The sequence below is a fragment of the Cydia splendana genome, chromosome 12, assembly GCF_910591565.1.
Source record: "Cydia splendana chromosome 12, ilCydSple1.2, whole genome shotgun sequence".
In the NCBI taxonomy this organism is placed as follows: Eukaryota; Metazoa; Arthropoda; class Insecta; order Lepidoptera; family Tortricidae; genus Cydia; species Cydia splendana.
In genome coordinates, this window is record NC_085971.1 from 2,221,420 (window position 1) to 2,241,515 (window position 20,096).

General features: G+C 39.7%; 2 protein-coding genes across 2 annotated transcripts in view; one reads left to right on the plus strand and one right to left on the minus strand.

The window, feature by feature from the left end:
* The window catches only part of LOC134795286 (fatty acid synthase-like), a 504,205-nt gene that overhangs the window by 371,047 nt on the left and 113,062 nt on the right, over positions 1-20,096 (minus strand). The window lies entirely within an intron of this gene.
* Positions 1-20,096, plus strand: part of LOC134795854 (uncharacterized) — a 40,264-nt gene that overhangs the window by 8,148 nt on the left and 12,020 nt on the right. Inside the window, exons 2-18 of the mRNA XM_063767787.1 lie at positions 4,596-4,763; positions 5,240-5,306; positions 5,778-5,903; positions 6,685-6,778; positions 7,496-7,711; positions 7,755-7,930; positions 8,368-8,516; positions 9,020-9,194; positions 9,904-9,994; positions 10,637-10,805; positions 12,338-12,407; positions 13,465-13,597; positions 14,555-14,664; positions 16,217-16,333; positions 16,888-17,087; positions 18,499-18,632; positions 19,329-19,480. Coding sequence (XP_063623857.1) covers positions 4,596-4,763; positions 5,240-5,306; positions 5,778-5,903; positions 6,685-6,778; positions 7,496-7,711; positions 7,755-7,930; positions 8,368-8,516; positions 9,020-9,194; positions 9,904-9,994; positions 10,637-10,805; positions 12,338-12,407; positions 13,465-13,597; positions 14,555-14,664; positions 16,217-16,333; positions 16,888-17,087; positions 18,499-18,632; positions 19,329-19,480 — 2,347 coding nt within the window. The remainder of the gene's footprint in view (positions 1-4,595; positions 4,764-5,239; positions 5,307-5,777; positions 5,904-6,684; positions 6,779-7,495; positions 7,712-7,754; positions 7,931-8,367; positions 8,517-9,019; positions 9,195-9,903; positions 9,995-10,636; positions 10,806-12,337; positions 12,408-13,464; positions 13,598-14,554; positions 14,665-16,216; positions 16,334-16,887; positions 17,088-18,498; positions 18,633-19,328; positions 19,481-20,096) is intronic.

The window sequence follows — 20,096 nt, forward strand, 5'->3', positions numbered from 1 at the left end:
TCTAAAACTTGACTGTGTAGATGAATAAATAATAATGATCGAACAAACGAATATAACTTATTTAATTTTTACAAAAAACCTGAATGACGCTATTAGTCTGCCGGCGGAAAGTTTCAAAAATCTTCACTTCTATTTGGAAAGATCGTGGAAACTACTCACCATTCCCTATGGGAAACACAATTTCCTACTTTTCAAAACCGATACTTTATTGTTTGTGAAATTATCCTGAAATTGCCAAAACGGTTGCAATATTTTTGCACCTTTCCGCTACTTGCACATCTATACATGTATTATGCCATATATTTGGGTGGGATTCAGGGACTGAAATAGGTAGTAGCTGAAGTTCTTGCCCCTTTATTTTTATTAGTTTCACTACGACTAAACAAAAGTAGACTTCATTCTAAAATATAGAAACAACAGCAAAACATCATCATCATCATATATATAAAATTGAAAAACCAGAACGGGATAAAAAACGAGGGAAGAAGCGAGATGGCGCCTTACAAATTTCTAAAAAAGTTTTTGACACGTTTCTCAAATACGACGCACGTATGATAAGAAAAAACTGTTCTAATCTATTATCTAAGTATGAAAATATAACTAGAGCATAAAAACTATCGCTTTCGATGCGTATTTAATTTAAAATAAGCAAAAGAAATTTTCATAACATTCTTCATTTTACGACTATCGGCTATTTTCGGAAACTCTCGGTTGGTTTCGTTTCGAACTTCAAATAACCAAAATTATGTTTGTTATGTTGGTATGCAGTGATTTCGGCCTTTTTTACTCTCGGAGTAATTAACAAATTGGTTATATCCTCTAAGTTTTTACTCGAAGTAAAATAAAAAGTGCTGTCAACCTCAACCTTTTACCTTAGTTTATGCCCATACGAGTGACATGCCATATAATGACTGATAATGACTTATCAATATCAATAGTAATTTGTATTTTGTTGTTTTAACTTTCTTTTTGAGTTATGTTATTCAGATTTACTTTCACAGCTTCGGCAAACAAATTCGTCCGGGGACCGGGCTGCCGAGATGGGCAAAAATACAAAGTTGATAGCAAGTTATAATGTAGGTAGATAAAATTTAAGTGCATGTTCAGATATTTTTGAGCGAAACGACCTGGTGAAAATAAGCAAACGTACAGTCAGCAGTCGGCCAAATATCGTAGTATAACTCTGTTGCTATAGAAATAAGGATGTGTTCCGATATACTGGCGGAATACTGAGAGACAAAAGTGGCTAAGCTTACATTGGCTCGGACATTTAGAGAGAATGGGAGAGGATCGTGCCGTGACGAGAGCGTACTTGGGACAACGAAATGGGAGACGCCCAATTGGACGTCATAGGTATAGTTTGAATAATCTCAGGTGAATTTTTCGGGCTCGGACCCTCATCTGTTAAACAAAAGATATTGTTTCCTTTATGCAGTGGTTACAATGCTTACTGCTAATAGCCCCGACGTAAGTAACGGGAACAAACCCATTTAAAAAGCTAATTCTTCTAATTATATGGTTCAAATTCTTGAATCAGCTCATTCGGAGATAACACGTTTTTGCTATCTCTAAAAACAAGACCTTCCTAATTGTTCTCTGAACAAGCTGTCATATGAATTTGAACCTTAATTCTATCACGATAGTTGCTTTTTAAACGACATGGTTGCTTTGGCACGTGGCTGTAGACAAATAAATGTAAATTCACCTGAGATTATTCAAACTTTACCTACCGCTGGAACGATGTAGTTGTTGTTCGAGATCTGCTTATCCTCGACCATGGGGACTGGCGAGAGCTATCGCAAGACCGAGAAAAATGGTGTGTTTTGTTTTGTCTTTTCTCGGAGGCCAGGATTCACATAACCGTAGTAATTAATGTTAGTATTCAGAAAGGGAGTACGTACGTTTGTACCAAAAGGCGATTTATGGGCGGTGGTCGTCCATATTCGTCTTAAGGCGGAAATTAATCTAATGAACGTTTTTGCAATTAGGCTTATAAAAAGGCTTATAAAAATAAATAATAATTTTATGTTGAAACGAGTTGTAAATAAATAACTACGTAGATGAAAAAGTATAATTTTGCCTTTTATCAAATCACATAATTTTTTTCAGATATTTGCGTATTAAGTTATCCAAATAACGGGTACAAATAAGAAATCCCTATCACCGTTATGAACCCTGGCAGGGTTGCCACACTCTTTATTTCATTTACGCGAGCGGAGCTGCGGGCCCGTCTAGTAATTGAATAAGATTGCATTGAAAACTTACACAGCGTAGGTGCATACCACGCTCCCTTTACCTAGCAAGTAATAAAATTTATAACGAAACGAACGACTGGGGGCCGATTTTTGAATTTCGACTGATTCGTCCTGATTGATGACTGGGTGGGTATCAAAATTTGCTAGTTTAAATTGAACTTTGTCAAGCTGACAAAAAGTCAAAACTTGATTGGGGCCTATGTACGTGTTAGACACCGGTCGTCACAAGGATAGGCGATTAGGCATAGGTAAAATATTCAAATGTGCAATAAAATTCGTACTGGTTGAGTTCACTTTTCATCGACTGCTGTAAGAATTTAAATGTTTGAAATCCTTGTATATTTGTAGGTACATCAATCGTTTCAGATACTTTAACGAGGTCACAAGGTACACTAGGTAATTAAGACTTAGATACTTTACACAAATGCATCTTATTGTAGGTAACATACAATATTGTTAATAATTTATTACACTGCTGTTATATTGATTGATCGTGATGAGTTATTTATGACATTGACTACAAGAGACCAAGAAGCTTATAAACAGACTGGAGATGGAATGTAATAAAATAGATATATGTCATATAAAATATTGTGAAATATCTCTTGTATCATTCTGCAGGTCGGTTCTTTTGAAATTAGCCCTTAGGTATATTCCCTTAAAAGTAGCTATCCAAGAACTATCAATTGAGTCACCCTAAAAAGGGACAAAACATGAGTATCGGTCATTCGAGGTCAAAATAGTATTCCTCAAGCGTTGTTACGTGCAAATTCCATAAATATAATATATTATCCCAATAAAAATTATTAAATTATTAAATATTATCTTCTCCGAGACCACGGGGACAACGCCGTCCTCGAAACGTCGGAGGTAAATCTTAAAACTTAAATACGCGATTAAGTCCCGTTGTGCAGTTTGATAATATTTAATAATCGTGAAAGTTTAAATAAATATAAAATATTGTTTCTTGATAGTGCCGGTATCTAAACAACAAAGCGATATCTTGTGACTCACTCAAATATTGCCTTTACCCTCTCTTTGTTCACAAATAACAATATTTTTTAACTGATAGGTATAAGTAGTACGAATCATTTCCTACTCGCTCAGTCGTTTGCAATTTCACTGGTGATGTTGTTTTGGTGTTTTGGTTAAGATGGCGGCCAGAATTATAAGGTAATTATAAAATATATATCAGTAAACCAATATTATATTTATCAGTTACGAGCGTAGGGGTATAGTTAACTTAAAACACGACAAGTAGGGATTTTTATAAGTTTTTGTTTTACTTATAATGAAGTTGAGTGAAAAAAAACTGGCCGCACAATATTAGACCTCGTCATTACTTATTGAATACAGTCCCAGTTAAATGTCCCAGCGCCTTATTGACACCTCAGGTGACCGGAGGGCTGGCAGCAACCTCGGCCAGAGGATAAGCCTGGCCATCCAAAAAGGTAACGCTGCCAGCCTTCTGGGCACCATAACGCATGAAGGTGACCTGGGATTTGGGAAGCATTTTTTATTTATAAGTTTAGTTTAAGATTTGTTATACTAGTTTAGTTTTAATTGTAACGTTTAGTTTTTTTTTTCATTTTGTTTGTTATTAATTTTACACAGTTATAGTTGTCACATACGTCGACCTAAATGAACAAAATATCAATTTATAAACTAGATATCAGTTTCTCATCACGCCCCAACATCTGCCAGCCCGTCTGCGACAGTTACCAGGATACCGACCTAAAGCCGGACCTAGCCAACTCTGCACTAACTTGGCAAGCGACAGTGTCAGATGCCACCATAAATTTCATTTTTAGGGTTCCGTAACCAAAGGGTAAAAACGGGACCCTTTTACTAAGACTCCACTGTCCGTCTGTCTATCTGTCACCAGGCTGTATCTCATGAGCCGTGATAGCTAAGACAGTTGAAATTTTCACAGATGATGTATTTCTGTGGCCGCTATAACAACAAATACTAAAAAGTACGGAACCCTCGGTGGGCGAGTTCGACTCGCAATTGTCTGGTTTTTTAATTTATTTTTTCATATTTCATATATCTTTATTGCGTCCATGTTCATTTTTACATAGGATGGTATTAAAACATTATAAAGTCGGTACCCCTGTTAGGGCATGGCAATGATCTTAATACTAAATATTAATTATTGGTGACTATTTACAAAGAATAATAAACTTGTCATAACATAATTTGAGAATACATTGCAAAATAAGTTTTGTTCTTAAAAAAATTATCACACGTCGACACTTTGTCTGTGTGATCTGTGTCACGTGAAAGTCAATGCAGAGTTAGCTTAGACTGATTTGTAATAAAACTGTGCTCTCAATCTAGATACCAACGCTTTTCATCTCGGCGCAACATCTGTCAGCGCGTCTGCGACGGTCTGCCGTGCTACGGCTCCGGGATAATATTGGTGATTATTGTATGCGCGCTGTGCGCCGGCGCCTGGTGGGCCGTGTGCGGCGCAGTGGGCGGCGCGTGGGGCGAGGAACACTACAGGTATCCAACTTTAATTAACCTTTTGGACGCCAATGACCGATAAATCCGCACCGCAGATTCAACGCCAAAGACTGATTAATCGGTCACAGACCACAGAGCAACACAGACCTACGTGCATATGCATATAGTTCAATTTCAGTTTTGACACTTCGGTGACGTGGCGTTCGCGTGACACTGACAGCTTTTGTGTTTGACACGGCGTCGAAAAGGTTAAGATACGTCAATTAATAGATCTAGAAACAATATGGATTAGATGTCTGTGTCAAAAGTGACGTTTTTGTTTGAAGAAACGTCGCATTAGACATATATTTATTATCTGACGTATCTTAAAGTTCGCATCGGGTCGTCTGTCTGTGTCTCACGACAAATATTGGTGAATCAAATTTTATTTTATTTTAATACTTTTTTTGTTAAAGGTTATTCCTATTTTTCTCTGGGACTTATGAAATTTATGAGTGTTTTTTTTTCCTCCACAGACGATTATGGGAGCGAGCACATCCGGACAACGTGAAGAAACCACCCACTCCAATCACATATGAAAAGGTAAGGAAAGATTCAACATTTCACAAGTGACAAATGAAGAGAAATAAAGTACTACCATCTTAAACGCCGGCAACGCACTTGCAACCCCTCTTGTGTCGCAGGTGTCCATGGGTGAAGGAAATTGCATACCATCAGGCGATTTGTCTGCTAATTTGCCTCTTATTTCTTAAAAAAAAGTTTGAGATACCAAATGTTTAAGGATCATAAAAAAAGGGAAACTCATTTTTTGCAAAATCACAAAATGAAAGATTTATTTGTTAAACGATGCCAGTTTTGCTAGAGTTAGACCAAGATAAGACTGCAACGATTTTGATAGCAATAGCGGCAATAGCACACTTCGCGTAGCAGCGTCAAACTTCTATGAAATTATGACGTATAAATAACACTTGCACTGCGTATGCTATCAAAATCCTTGCAGACTTTAGTTGGTCTAACTCTACCTGTGTATTTATTATCTTTTCTTATTTTTAGATATTGCCGGAATTCCGTTACCATGACCACAACAATCTGAGCACGAAAAACAAGCTTAACGCGACAGAACTATCTAAAAAGAAGCCCGACCTCTACAAGAAGGCGTACACGGAGCGCCCGCCCGAGGTACTTGCATTGAAGAGACCCCCACAAGCGTCTATTGAGCGTCGGCGTCTATACTCCAAAACCTAATTCAAGACCTAGAGTCTAATTATTAAGTAAATAAAAGTACTTTTTTAAATAGCAGGAGTAAAATTACTAATAAATAAATTATCATTATAAAAGGAATTTACTATTTTACAAACAAATTATTGCAGTGGCAACATTTTCTTACTTTTTTTGGTCTTGAATTACGTTTTGGAGATTAGTCAGCGCTATTGGAAAGGCGTCGCTGCGCAATTGCGCCAACGTTGCGTCAAGCAGCCGACTTAGAGTTGACTAGACGCCGACGCTTGGGAGACGCTAGTGTGGGGGTCTCAGCCATACATTTATAATGCTAACTCGTGCACTTTTGATGTATCCGAAAATCACTTACTTAATAGGCACTTTCTTTTTAGCCTATTTTAGTGTCCCACTGCTGGACAAAGGTTCCTCTCTTTTCTACATTCGACCCTGTCGCTTATCATTTCCCACGATTCCATGTAAGATGCATTCAAGTCTACATATTTAATTTAAAAAAAAAGTTTATAGTGTTATATGCATTCAAGTCATCCCGCCATCTTTTTCCCTTAGGGCCGGTAGACCCGACTGCAACTTATATGGGCACTGCCACAGTTTGCAGTTCAGTCGGGTTGCAGTCCGTCTGTTTCGGCCGTAAAGTTACAAATGGTTTCAAGAGCTGGTGCCGATGTCTATGAATATGTTGACATTTCAGTTTACACAATTTATACACATTGTATTATTGTAGGTTATGAGCGACATCTGCGCGCAGATCGAGGATAATATGAGGTTCGACTGTTTCCCACAAGATGGCGCTAATGAGAAGGACTGTGTGCAAAGAGGTATGTTTTTATCCTTTTTGTAAATAACAAAAAGGATAAATTTTTAATGTTTGCCAATCCAGTTGTCGTCTTTAATGGCTTTGTAGGCTAGTGAATCTACTAAGGCGTAATAAACTGTTTCATATTTATTTAAAATCATAATTTTATAGCATTAAAATTTACATGCAATTTTGAAGGAGTTTTGAATTTGATAGCCTTTTCAATTAATGGACCACTTACCAAACACATTCTGAAATGTGTGACATTTCTTGTAATAAACTGGCCATGCACTACCTATTGTCAGATTGTCACCTGGCTGACAGGTCAGAATAAACAAAAAACCTGGACAATTGCAAGTCAACTCGCCCACTGAGGGTTCCGTACTTTTTAGTATTTGTTGTTATAGCGGCATCTGTGAAAATGTCAACTGTCTATCACGGTTAATGAGATACAGCCTGCGGTGACAGGCAGACAGATGGACAGCGGAGTCTTAGTAATAGGGTCCCGTTTTTACCCTTTCGGTACGGAACCCTAAAAAGTTTATCTACCCCAGTAAAAGGAATATTATGTCTTTAAGTGGAATACCTACCTAATACAAGAGTAGCCTGTATTATTTTATGGACGTGATGTAACCAAAATGGCCTTAGTTGCTATGTTAAGGCGACTGATCTTGATCTACCCTACTTTTAAATCTGAATTAGCACAATAGTTGTGAATAAATAAATGATTTACTTTTAGGTTGCTGCTGGCTCCCCGCGAAAACCCAAGGCGCTCCATACTGTTACTACCCCCCGCAATACGACACATACCGTTTCGCCAACATGACCGAAACTAAGCACGGTGCGACGGCGTACTACCAGCGCATGCGACCGTCCGGCTACCCCGCCGACTTCGAAATAGCCAGGATGGACTTTAAGTACCTGTCTGACGATGTTCTTCAGATCAAGGTCAGTTGTGACTTCTATGTACCTTGCTTGTAATGTGACCAATGCGTCAGTGTCATATACCTACTACTCCCCGCAATACGACACATACCGTTTCGCGAACATGACCGAAACTAAGCACGGTGCGACGGCGTACTACCAGCTCATGCGACCGTCCGGCTACCCCGCCGACTTCGAAATAGTCAGGATGGACTTTAAGTACCTGTCTGACGATGTTCTTCAAATCAAGGTCGGTTGTGAGTGTTATATATACCTACTCTGCTTCTAATGTGACCAATGCGTCAGTGCCATATACCCACTAGCCACTACTCTCCGCAATACGACACATACCGTTTCGCGAACATGACCGAAACTAAGCACGGTGCGACGGCGTACAACCAGCGCATGCGGCCGTCTGGCTACCCCGCCGACTTCGAAATAGCCAGGATGGACTTTAAGTACCTGTCTGACGATGTTCTTCAAATCTGGGATGGTTTTGACTGTTATACTTATATATGTTGCTTCTGATGTGGCCATCCGTCAGTGCCATATACTCTGCTTCTACCCCCCCCCCCAATATGACACATAGGTGAAAACTTAATTTTAAGCCCTACAAGTGTTTTGTCATTCAAAAGTGCACTGTAATATGCTTGAATCATATGCTCATTTTCTGTATTTTTGTTACAGATCTATGACGCCGAAAACAAGCGCTTCGAGCCTCCATATCCTGAGATACCGATGGTCCCCGGACCTATCTCCAACCTCAAGTACCGCGTGCAGATTGAGAGCGCTACCGTTGGATTCAAGGTCGTAAGGAATTCTGATAACGTCACACTGTAAGTATTAAATAAGTATCAAGACTGGTTTTAAAAGTATAGTCGTTTTTAAAATATTCGTCGTAGAGTAGCGACTTTCATTCTACGTTGAGTTTTCGAAAAAATATGCTAGAAAATAAAATAACTAATTTCATATTAAAACAAAGATGGAAAAATTCCCCGCTTCCGGCAGGACTTGAATCTGCGACCTTTTGGAAACCGTCCAATCGCTCTTAACCAACTGTGCTATTGGACGGTTTTTAAAAGTTCTCAGGATCAACCGGAAACAGTGAGTTTTTCCATTTTTCCTTTAATAATTTTAATATGAAATTTGTAGTATCGCTCGCAGACGCATCTACTTCAGACTACGAGAGACTCAGAGGTATCGGGCAAATTGGTATGGAGCTCTCTATATCCTGACCTATTTTTATGGCTCGTTCGTGTAATTTCAGCCATGCCTGACAGATATAACTATTTCATGGAATTCGTGTTTTTTTTTTGCTAAAAAATATAACTGTTTCCAGTATAAACACTCAAGACGTCGGTGGCCTCATCCTATCCGACAAATTCCTGCAACTGTCGGCCATTCTACCCTCTTCTCAAATCTACGGCCTCGGCGAGCGGCAGTCCCGGTTCAAACTCGACATGAACTGGAAGACGTACGCTATGTTTAACTACGACACCGCTCCTACTGAAAACGTGAGTTTATCTGTCTCATTCTAACCTACTGTGTTAGAGTGAGATACTTAATATTCTCGGTTCAAACTCGACATGAACTGGAAGACGTACGCTATGTTTAACTACGACTCCGCTCGTACTGAAAACGTGAGTTAAACAAGATAACATTTTAAGAATACGTATGGAGTTGTAGGTAATTACGCGCGGACAAAGTATGTGAGTATTACTATATTCACATTGCAACAGTTCAGTGTAGAGTTTTTTTAGTTTCATTTTATTTAATTTTTACTATTATATGTCGCACTATAATTTCTACTATTTTAGTGCGACATAGAATAGTAGAAATTAAATGAAATGGAACTAAAAAAATTCCATACTTAATTGTTGTCATGTTTAAGCATTTTACGTCAAAAATGTGACAGTTACGTAGGAAGTGGCGCCCTCAATAATTTTTTACAATTTCTTGTAGGTCTATATGTCTATGGTCTACTATGGCATTTAAAATTCTGCCATCCTGATAAAAAGGGGTATGTTAGGTCTTATCACTAGTTCTAATAATCTCAATCTTCTTCTTTCGTGTCGAGGTTCCGTTATGTTATTTATTAACCCTTTACCAGGCTGACATTTCAAAACTGACAGTCGAATAGAACACATGTTTGAAGTGCCGTATGTGGGAAATATATATCCCTTAGCCTGGTAAAGGGTTAATATTTAACCTCACTTGTTACAGACTAACTTGTATGGGACGCACCCGTTCTACTTGAACCTGGAGCCCAGCGGGAATAGCCACGGCATGCTTCTGCTTAACTCTTACGCAATGGGTTAGTAAATAAACATCAAACTCATTACAAAAGCCGTTTACAATTCTAAAATTCACTTTTTGTTTTAGGCATATTCTATATTACGTAACGATCTCACTTATCTATAATGTTCAACGATTTTACATAGCATTTTTAGGGTTCCGTACCCAAAGGGTAAAAACGGGACCCTATTACTAAGACTCCGCTGTCCGTCCGTCCGTCTGTCACCAGGCTGTATCTCATGAACCGTGATAGCTAGGCAGTTGAAATTTTCACAGATGATGTATTTCTATTGCCGCTATAACAACAAATACTAAAAACAGAATAAAATAAAGATTTACGTGGGGCTTCCATACAACAAACGTGATTGACCGAAGTTAAGCAACGTCGGGCGGGGTCAGTACTTGGATGGGTGACTGTTTTTATTTTTTCGTTTTTTGCGTAATGGTACGGAACCCTTCGTTCGCGAGTCCGACTCGCACTTACCCGGGTTTTTTTTTCCTCATTATATACGAGATACTTACAGTTGTACTAAAAACAGTCTTAAAACAAATTTAGCAAAATTATGGTTGTTAAAATGTTGCTGTGTGAAAATGTATATAGTTATCTGCTATAATATGGTTGATGCATTGCAACTTCGTTCAAATCCGCTCTTCTGTCCAGACGTGATCCTCCAGCCGGCACCGGCCATAACGTACCGCACTACCGGCGGCGTGTTGAATCTCTTTGTATTCGCCGGCCCCGCGCCCGCGGAGGTGGCAGCCCAGTACACGGGGCTGGTCGGCCGCCCCGCCATGCCGCCCTACTGGGCGCTCGGCTTCCATCTCTGCAAGTAAGTTATATACAGTGTGGAAAGATAAGTCGGCCCTGGAGGGAAACTACCTTAAATCCTTAAGCTGGCTCATTTTACGTAAAGGAGACATTCCTTTATTTTTAAAAAGAAACAAAACTGCATTCAAAGATTTTCTAAAACTCGCTTGCCTCGCCCGGGATCGAACCGACTAAAAATTCCAAAAAATAAAAACTCGCAATTTTATTCTACCAGTCGATACAGTTAATGTTAATAATCACATTTCTCCAAGAAACATTAGGTCTTACACTCGTCTGTCGTACAAAATACCCATAAAATCTAATATTTAGTACTCAAGATTTTTTTAAACAAGCCAAATTGAAGAAAAGAAGAAAAATACTTTGAATGCAGTTTTGTTTCTTTTTAAAAATAAAGGAATGTCTCCTTTAAGTAAAATGAGCCAGCTTAAGGATTTAAGGTAGTTTCCCTCCAGGGCCCGCCTTATCTTTCCACCCTGTATATCTCTCTCGGGCTTCTCGCGAGCTTGGTTTCCGTAACTCCGTACTCGACGTCATATTATTGCGCCTATTTTGCGTGGTGGGTTGGCGGCACTATTCTTGCCAACCCAACTCTACCAAGAAGCCTAGCAGACCCTTGACGTTGCCGACGACTTCTGGGAGAGACCCCGGTGAGCCGAAGTGTTGTGCCCGGTATTCTGCCACCCCTGGGCATTCGAGAATGACGTGGGCGGCTGTCTCCTCTGCCTCCATGCATGCTCTGCAGAGGGGGCTATCTGTAACTATGCAAGTAAGTTAACTGTACTACTATGCCATTACTATGTGGGTTTCAGTTTGGGTCCTTCGCAGCTCAAGTAACACTCTTAGCTACCGCTTTACGGAACCATTACCACTGCGGTGTGTTTTTGTTCCCTTCGTCCAAGGAGGTCGCTCAATAGCATTCCGCACCACCGGCAGCGTGTTAAACCTCTTCATATCATAGGTTGCATCCCAATACACGGGTCTAGATAGGCGGGCCGCCATATTGGGCGCTCGGCTTCCATCTCTGCAAGTAAGTTGTAAGTAACCGTTCTACTATTCCATTACTGTGTGGGTGTCGGTTTGTGCCCTTCGCGACTAAGCGGACTAAGTCAAGTAAGGCCCACTTGCACCATTCCACTAACCCGGGGTTAACCGGTTAAACCTGGAGTTGCCATGGTTACCAGTACAATTTGACACTAGGTTAACGGTTTAACCGCTTATCCCCGGGTTAGTGGGATGGTGCAAGTGGGCCTTAGTCAAGTAAGACTCTTAGCTACCGCTCTACAGAGCCATTACCACCAAGGTGTGTTTTGTTTGTGTGTGACGCTATTTGGCCGTGTCGTTATATTGGACATAAAGTTTGGATGGAGACTTTGCATCACTATACTTATATTATCTAGGTACCTATGGTACAGACCGCACCATATCATCCCTTTTGAAATGCGTCACCGCTCACCGCACATTATCATAAATCATAATGTATGCGCCAACCAATTTGCTTGAATTCTGATCTGATTTACAAACACATTGCTTCAGATTCGACTACGGCAGTTTGAACGTGACTAGAGACGTGTGGCAGAAGAATAGAGATGCTGGCATTCCATTCGTAAGTTACTGTAAACGAAGCATCTGTCTACAGTAGTGATTAGTTACAATTACATTAGACAAGAATATCCAAAATAAATGTTTTGACCGCCAAAGTTGTCATTAGACCCTAACAAACTGTATCATGAGATTTTTTTTATTTTATTTTATTTATTTAATAAAATAAAAAAAATCTCATGATACAGTTCAACAAACTGTATCATGAGATTGAATATATCGTCGCTATACTTACTCAACCTCATATCTGCAACAATCGTTTGATGGAAATGTCGCTTTTCTTTCATTCGGAATACGGGAGTTTTTGTCATCAAATGAGTATTGCAGATACGAGGTTGAGTAAGTATAGCGGCGATATGTAATACTATTGTATTTACATGATACAATTTGTGTGGGGAAAATTAAGGTTGATTTCATTATAATCATCTTCCTCGCGTTGTCCCGGCATTTTGCCACGGCTCATGGGAGCTCAGGTCCGCTTGGCAACTAATCCCAAGAATAGGCGTACTAGTTTTTACGAAAGCGACTGCCATCTGACTTTCCAACCCAGAGGGTAAACTAGGCCTTATTTAGATTAGTCCGGTTTCCTCGCGATGTTTTCGATTAGACGCGCGCGGGTACAGCCTAATATCAACCTTCGTGTATTCCAACAAGTTTCATGATGTACGCCGCACACGATAGGCGTGGCGTTCCCGCGTTCAAAGGGTTGAAGTTGATTTCCATTGAACCTATTCAGGATTATTTTAATCGGATTTAAAGAATCTAGACTTATATAGACCGGGATATGAACCGTGATTACCTTTTGTATTGTTTTCGAGCTCAAGATATTTCGACGCAGTTACATGCATCTTGTTCACGGGTAAACACGAAAGAAGTCTAGTGAAATTAACCGTGAATCATTCAAAACGGATTTAAAGAATGTCTATAACATATTAAAGAATTATAATCTGTAAATAAAAAGACCGCAAATGTGAAAAATGTAGGCGCAAAGTTCTATGTTTTATTTTGACACTAAATGGGTTCGCTAGATTACTTAAGCGATTAGTTTTATATTTTCTCAGGACGTCCAATGGAACGATCTGGATTACATGAACAACTCGAACGATTTCACGTACGACAAGGTGAAATACGCCGGCCTACCAGAATTCGTCGACGAATTGCATAAAGACGGGATGCACTACGTAGTGCTTATAGGTGAGTAACATCGTAAGAAGACAGGCTCAGGACAGGGACGCGTGGAGGAATATGGGAGAGGCCTATGCCGAGTGCAACCAGACAAAACGTCTGCGGAGAAAGACTAGCAGTAAGCAAGTAAGTAATATCGTAAGTCATTAGCAGACCCAGCCAAAAAACTGTCGCTATCTAGCTAGTGTTAGAAACATTATTTTGTCGATATCGATAGTTGTGAGATACTCGTAGAAGAAAAATACGGTCAATCAAATAAAAAAAATGTGAGGTTTGTGTAAAATTATGTAGAAACAGATACAATTAGTATACATAATACAATAATATAAATAAATGGCTTGATAGTGATAAACGAAACTGTTTTTAATGATTATCTACTCCTATCAATATCACAAACCAAATAAAATGTCATGTGCTGCTGTGTGTACTGACGTGTATTTCGAAGAAGAAATTGCATCTGTTTCTATATAATTTTATACAAATCTCAAGAAAATGTTTTTGTTTATTTATTTTTTATTCGGTGGACCGTTTGTTTCTTCTATAACGCAACTATCGATATCGACAAAAAGATGTTTCTAACTGTAGCAAGATTGCGAGTCTTTTGTTTTGCCGCGAAAATTCCGGGCTCTTCATAAGACAGCCTGTAGGAACCATGGAACGACTGCACTATATTTAGAGCTACATCGCTCTTTTGCTTGTAAGGCCTTTTTTAGGTACGAAACCTTCTTTTATGCGTGGTCCGGCAGGCACTTTTTTAACCTTTTAACCGCCATAGAATTTTTCATCGAGCGTGCTCGTGTCGCCGTCGGTACGAAGTTTTGTCTCATTTATCAGACCGCGAAATGAGCCCGATTTTGTATATCTTACATATCAGCCTACGGCGGTTAAAAGATTAATTCCAAAATTAATACTACTGTATTCACTTGACATAAGGTTGCATTTGGCATCAAAATATTTGTGGTCCAGATCCCGGCGTGAGTGCTGGCGAGGCGCCCGGCGACTACCCTCCTTTCGACCGCGGCGTGGACCTGGACATCTTCATCAAGAATTCTACCAAGCAACCTTTCATTGGCAAGGTAGGTAAACCACGATAACGTCAACCGGGGTGAGTAAGGATGGCGGGGTGAATAGGGATATATGGCGGGGTGGGATAAAAACTAGGAATAACATTTACCTGATAATTACTTAACATTAACACTTTCGCTGCGGCAATTTGTTATAACGCAGTTAAACATGCTGGTTCAGGCCGCAGTTGTCGCAGTGAACGTGTTAAAAACTACCCCAAACTGTATCATGCGATTGAATATATATTATGTACCTAATACTATTGTATTTTACGGGTCTATATTAATTCGCATAACGTAATTCTCCTAATTCAAATTGGCATAACGTATGTTACGCATAATTTCTAAATCGCATAACATTATTCCGCATAACTGAGTACGCATAATGTTAATGTGCATAACGTAAATTGTCATAACGATGACATGGGATAAATATAATAACCATAAAGTTACTTTGCATAATTATTAAATGGGATAAATATAAAAGGAAAATAAATAAAAATTTAGACAGAGCGGCTCGAATTAAGGTTCAGTAGGTTCAGAGAATGAAGTTTTAAGTAAATATAGCTCTTTTTTAGATCACAAATATCACAATACGGTTGCCAAAAATTTAATTAGTAATCTTGCAGCCTTTCTCTAGGGACTTTAGCGATTCGAATCATGAGTTTTTGACTTTTGCTCGATAAAAAAAACCCTAAAATAGGTCTAAAATGCACTTTTAAAAAAATTGCCCAAACAATCAAAATATGAAAATTATTTCTAAAACCTAAAAAAAAAACAAAAATAATTATAAAAAAAAGAAGAACACGAACTTACTACGCCTTAATAATGTTTTACAGCAAAAAGAATATTATTTGTTACAAAAGTTTCGATTTGTTTCGCTCGATCCTGCCTTAGCCTTGTGAACCTGACCTAACCGAGTTGGTTTTGCCCTGATCCATCTAATTCTCTTACTTTATTAAATTATGCTAATTCATTTTGTGCCAAATAAAGTTATAGTTAATAATGTTATGCATATTTAAATTATGCGGATTCATTATTATGCGCATTAAGTGTTATGCTTTTTTAATATTATGCCTATTGAATGTTATGCACAATTATGTTATGCCAAAACTGTTATGCGAATTCATATTATGACAAATAATGTTAGGCGTATTAAGGGGCACCCGTATTTTACATGATACAATTTGTGTGGGGAAAGTTAAGGTTGATTCCATTATCATCATCTTCCTCGCGTTATCCCGGCATTTTGCCACGGCTCATGGGAGCCTGGGGTCCGCTTGGCAACTAATCCCGAGAAAGCGACTGCCATCTGACCTTCCAACCCAGAGGGTAAACTAGACCTTATCGGGATTAGTCCGGTTTCCTCACGATGTTTTCCTTCACCGCAAAGCGACTAGTAAATATCATTGATATTTCGTACATAGGTTCCGAAATACTCATTGGTACGAGCCTGGGTTTGAACCTGCGACCTCCGGATTGGAAGTCGCACGCTCTTACCGCTAGGCCACCAGCGCTTAAGACTGGTTCCATCATTCTATTAATTCTATACTTATTGTCACAGACGTGGAACAAGATCTCGACGGCGTATCCAGACTTCACGCACCCTAGCGCCACCGCTTATTGGGTCGAGATGATGACCAGCTTACACAAGGAAGTACCTTTCGACGGAGCTTGGATTGTGAGTACTAAAACTTCGCGAACAAGATTTTACTTGTGAAACTGACAAAACTATAATGTTTTCAAACTCGAAGGGTAGGATGACAGGTGTCATCTCCATATAATTTATAACCTAAAAACGCCAAATCTCGCAAAATTGTATTGAAATGACAACCGTCATCCTACCCTTCGAGTTTAAAAAACATTATAACGTACTTAACCAATTAAATTTGTTTTTTTTTTACAAAATACATGAATGACGATATGCCTTTCTTTCTTTTAAGAAAAAGAAACTTGAGAATCACTTTGTTATAGACTACCTACAGTATCTGTGGGTTGACACAGTATTCTCTTTATTTATCTTCCAACTTAAGTTGGGACAGTATTTTTACAAAAAAAAAGTATATCCAGGTAAACATACAAAAAATGTAAAATATTACAAGTTGTATGGCGCTATCGGTAGGATATAAATGTCATACGATATTTGTGACAAAAATCTTACATAGGTATATATAAAACGAATCATTTAATGTTTCTAACAAAATTATGTATACTAAATACGTATTTCCTTGTCAGGACATGAATGAGCCCTCCAACATGTTATCCGGCCCCCTACACGGCTCCTGCGCCTCAGAGGACCTTCCATACAAGCCCCATACATCCGGCGCAGACGGTCTACGAAGCAAAACCATTTGTATGGACGCCCAACACTACGCCGGCTCCCATAGAGATTGGCACAACTTGTACTCGCTCACTGAAGCCGTCGCCACGGACTTGTGAGTAGCCATCAAGCCATACAGGTCATACAAGGTCCCATACAAGCCCCATACATCCGGCGCAGACGGTCTACGAAGCAAAACCATTTGTATGGACGCCCAACACTACGCCGGCTCCCATAGAGATTGGTACAACTTGTACTCGCTCACTGAAGCCGTCGCCACTGACTTGTGAGTAGCCACACAGGTCATACAAGACATACAAGCTCCCATACAAGCCCCATACATCCGGAGCTGACGGTCTCCGCAGCAAGAACATTTGTATGGACGGCCAGCACTATGCCGGCTCCCATCGAGATTGGCACAACTTGTACTCGCTCACTGAAGCCGTCGCCACGGACTTGTGAGTAGCCATGCCAGCCACACAGGTCATATAAGCTTCCATACAAGCCTCATACATCTGGCTCAGACGGTCTACGTAGCAAGACCATTTGTATGGACGCCCAACACTACGCCGGCTCCCATAGAGATTGGCACAACTTGTACTCGATCACTGAAGCCGTCGCCACGGACTTGTGAGTAGCCATGCCAGCCACACAGGTCATACAAGACATACAAGCGCCCTTAAACCCCATACATCAGGAGCCGATAATCTTTTATAGAACGAATTTAGGCAATTTAGCGACTGTAAAGCTCTGTTTTCCTAGGATAGCGGTGCCGTGATATTATAGCGGCCGTCTCCATACAAAATAATGCAGCTAAATACGTATGTAATGTAGTAGTATTTCCTATGGAGACGACCGCTATATGACGGCATCGCTATCCTAGGAAAACAGAGCTAAACGCAGCATTCTCTATTCAACTTTCATCAAGGACAAAAGTCTCTCCACTGTTTATATTTTTATGGCCTTTGTAACTCCTTGACCGCCAAAGACTAGAAATGACGCACGCGGCTACAGCCCAATATCAACCTTCGTGCATTACGATAAGGTTCACGATGACGCGCCGCACTCGATAGTCGTCACGTTCAAAGGGCAATGAACAAGGATTCAAATGTAAAGATAGGCCCGTTCGTATAATCCCGACTGAACATTCTCGTTTGGTGTGCCTGGGTGGAATGCTACAATGCGATTGGTTGATGAGTGCGTGATGGGACGCGGGATTGGTTACAACTAGTTGCGTTAGACTGCACGATTGGCTCGAATTCGTGCGAGGCGAGACACAAAATGACACCGCGGAACTGGCACCATTCTTAGTGCCCGTAAGGCCCATCTTTATATCGAAGTAATATATGGTAGATAGATAGATAAATAATTTATTGCCACAACAAAGGTTATAAATTAGAATTATTTTTACACTCTTAAGCTACTTATACTTAACCTAGACAATATATGTATAAATAAGCTCAAATTACATCTACGTGATATATAAGTCAATGGTAATGAACTAATGGACATCATATTGTCAACAGCGCGCTAACAGAGATCCGCGGCAAGCGTCCCTTCATCATCTCCCGTTCCACCTTCGTGGGTTCCGGACGCTATGCGGGCCACTGGAGCGGCGACGTGTTCAGCGAGTGGCACGACATGGCCATGTCCATACCCGGTGAGTGATAGCAGTGGGGAGACACTCCTCTCTTCGGGCAAACTCTGCTCCGTTCGGTTCAGCATTGTTCCGAGCAATTATTAGTGTTGACACAACTGGACGTCCCTTTGCGTGCACGCCCACAGATAAGATAAATACTTGAATTTTGACAACCCTAAATAGCCGAAAGGGATACTGGCATAAGTTAGAAAGGGATATCATGATTCGACCCTTAACACCTACACCTTATTTACTACCTTCGCGTCTGTCGGTATGTATGTATGTTCGCAATAAACTCAAAAACTACTGAACGGATTTTCATGCGGTTTTCATCTATCAATAGTGATTCTTGAGGAAGGTTTAGGTGTATAATTTGTTAAGGTTACCCGTGCGAAGGCGGGGCGGGTCGTATAAAATGATGTCGTTACTACTTTGAAAAAATCTTGTATCTCACACTGATAGATACCACATTTTTCTTTTGATCGACAGAACAAGATACGAGTTTTTTTTTTTTCAAAAGTGGCGATGTGAAATGTTAATACCACTAACTTACTAAGGGCCACTTGGACCATTCACTAACCTGGGGTTAACCAGTTAAACCTGGAGTTACCATGGTTACCAGGACAATTTGACACAGGTAACGGTTTAACCGCGTAACCCCTGGATAGTGGGATGGTGCAAGTGACCCTAATTAGAATGTATTCTATTATTTTTCAGAAATCCTAAGCTTCAGCTTGTTCGGTATACCAATGATGGGCGCCGATATCTGCGGTTTCAACGGCGACACCACTGTAGAACTGTGCAAGCGATGGATGCAGCTCGGGGCCTTCTATCCCTTCTCACGGAACCACAACTCTGATCGATCTATCGTGAGTATTGTAGCACAAAATATCTACCGTTTGCTTACTTATAGTTCGTTTTTTTAGCATTAGAAAAAGATTACGCGATGTTGACTTTGACTCTTTTAATTGAAAAACGCTTTTTAAAAATCAGTAACTATTACTAAAAGTGTTTTTCAATAAAAATACCACATCAAGATTGTTTACCTTTTTTCTAATGGTAAAAAACACGAAGTATAACGCGCAACGTTGGCGCAAATGCGCAGTAACGCCATTTCCATAGCGCTGACTAAACGCCCACGCTCGGAAGACGCTAAACTCTAAATCATAATTAGATTCCATAAAAAGTAAGACAATGTTGCCACTTTTTACTAGCGCGTCTTGTATTTATGTAAAAATAAGTAAGTAAAAGTACTTTTTTTTTATCGTAGGAGTAATATTACCAATAAATAAATTATCTTAGCGTGTTTATTTATAAAAAGGAATTTACTATTTTACAAACAAATTGTTGCAGTGGCAACATTGTCTTACTTTTTATGGAATCTAATTATGATTTAGAGTATAGTCTAGGGTGGCCCTAAGAGTGTCAAAGGGCTGGTGGAAGTGCGGCACCTACGGAAAGGGGCTTACTTAACCAATTTAAAGA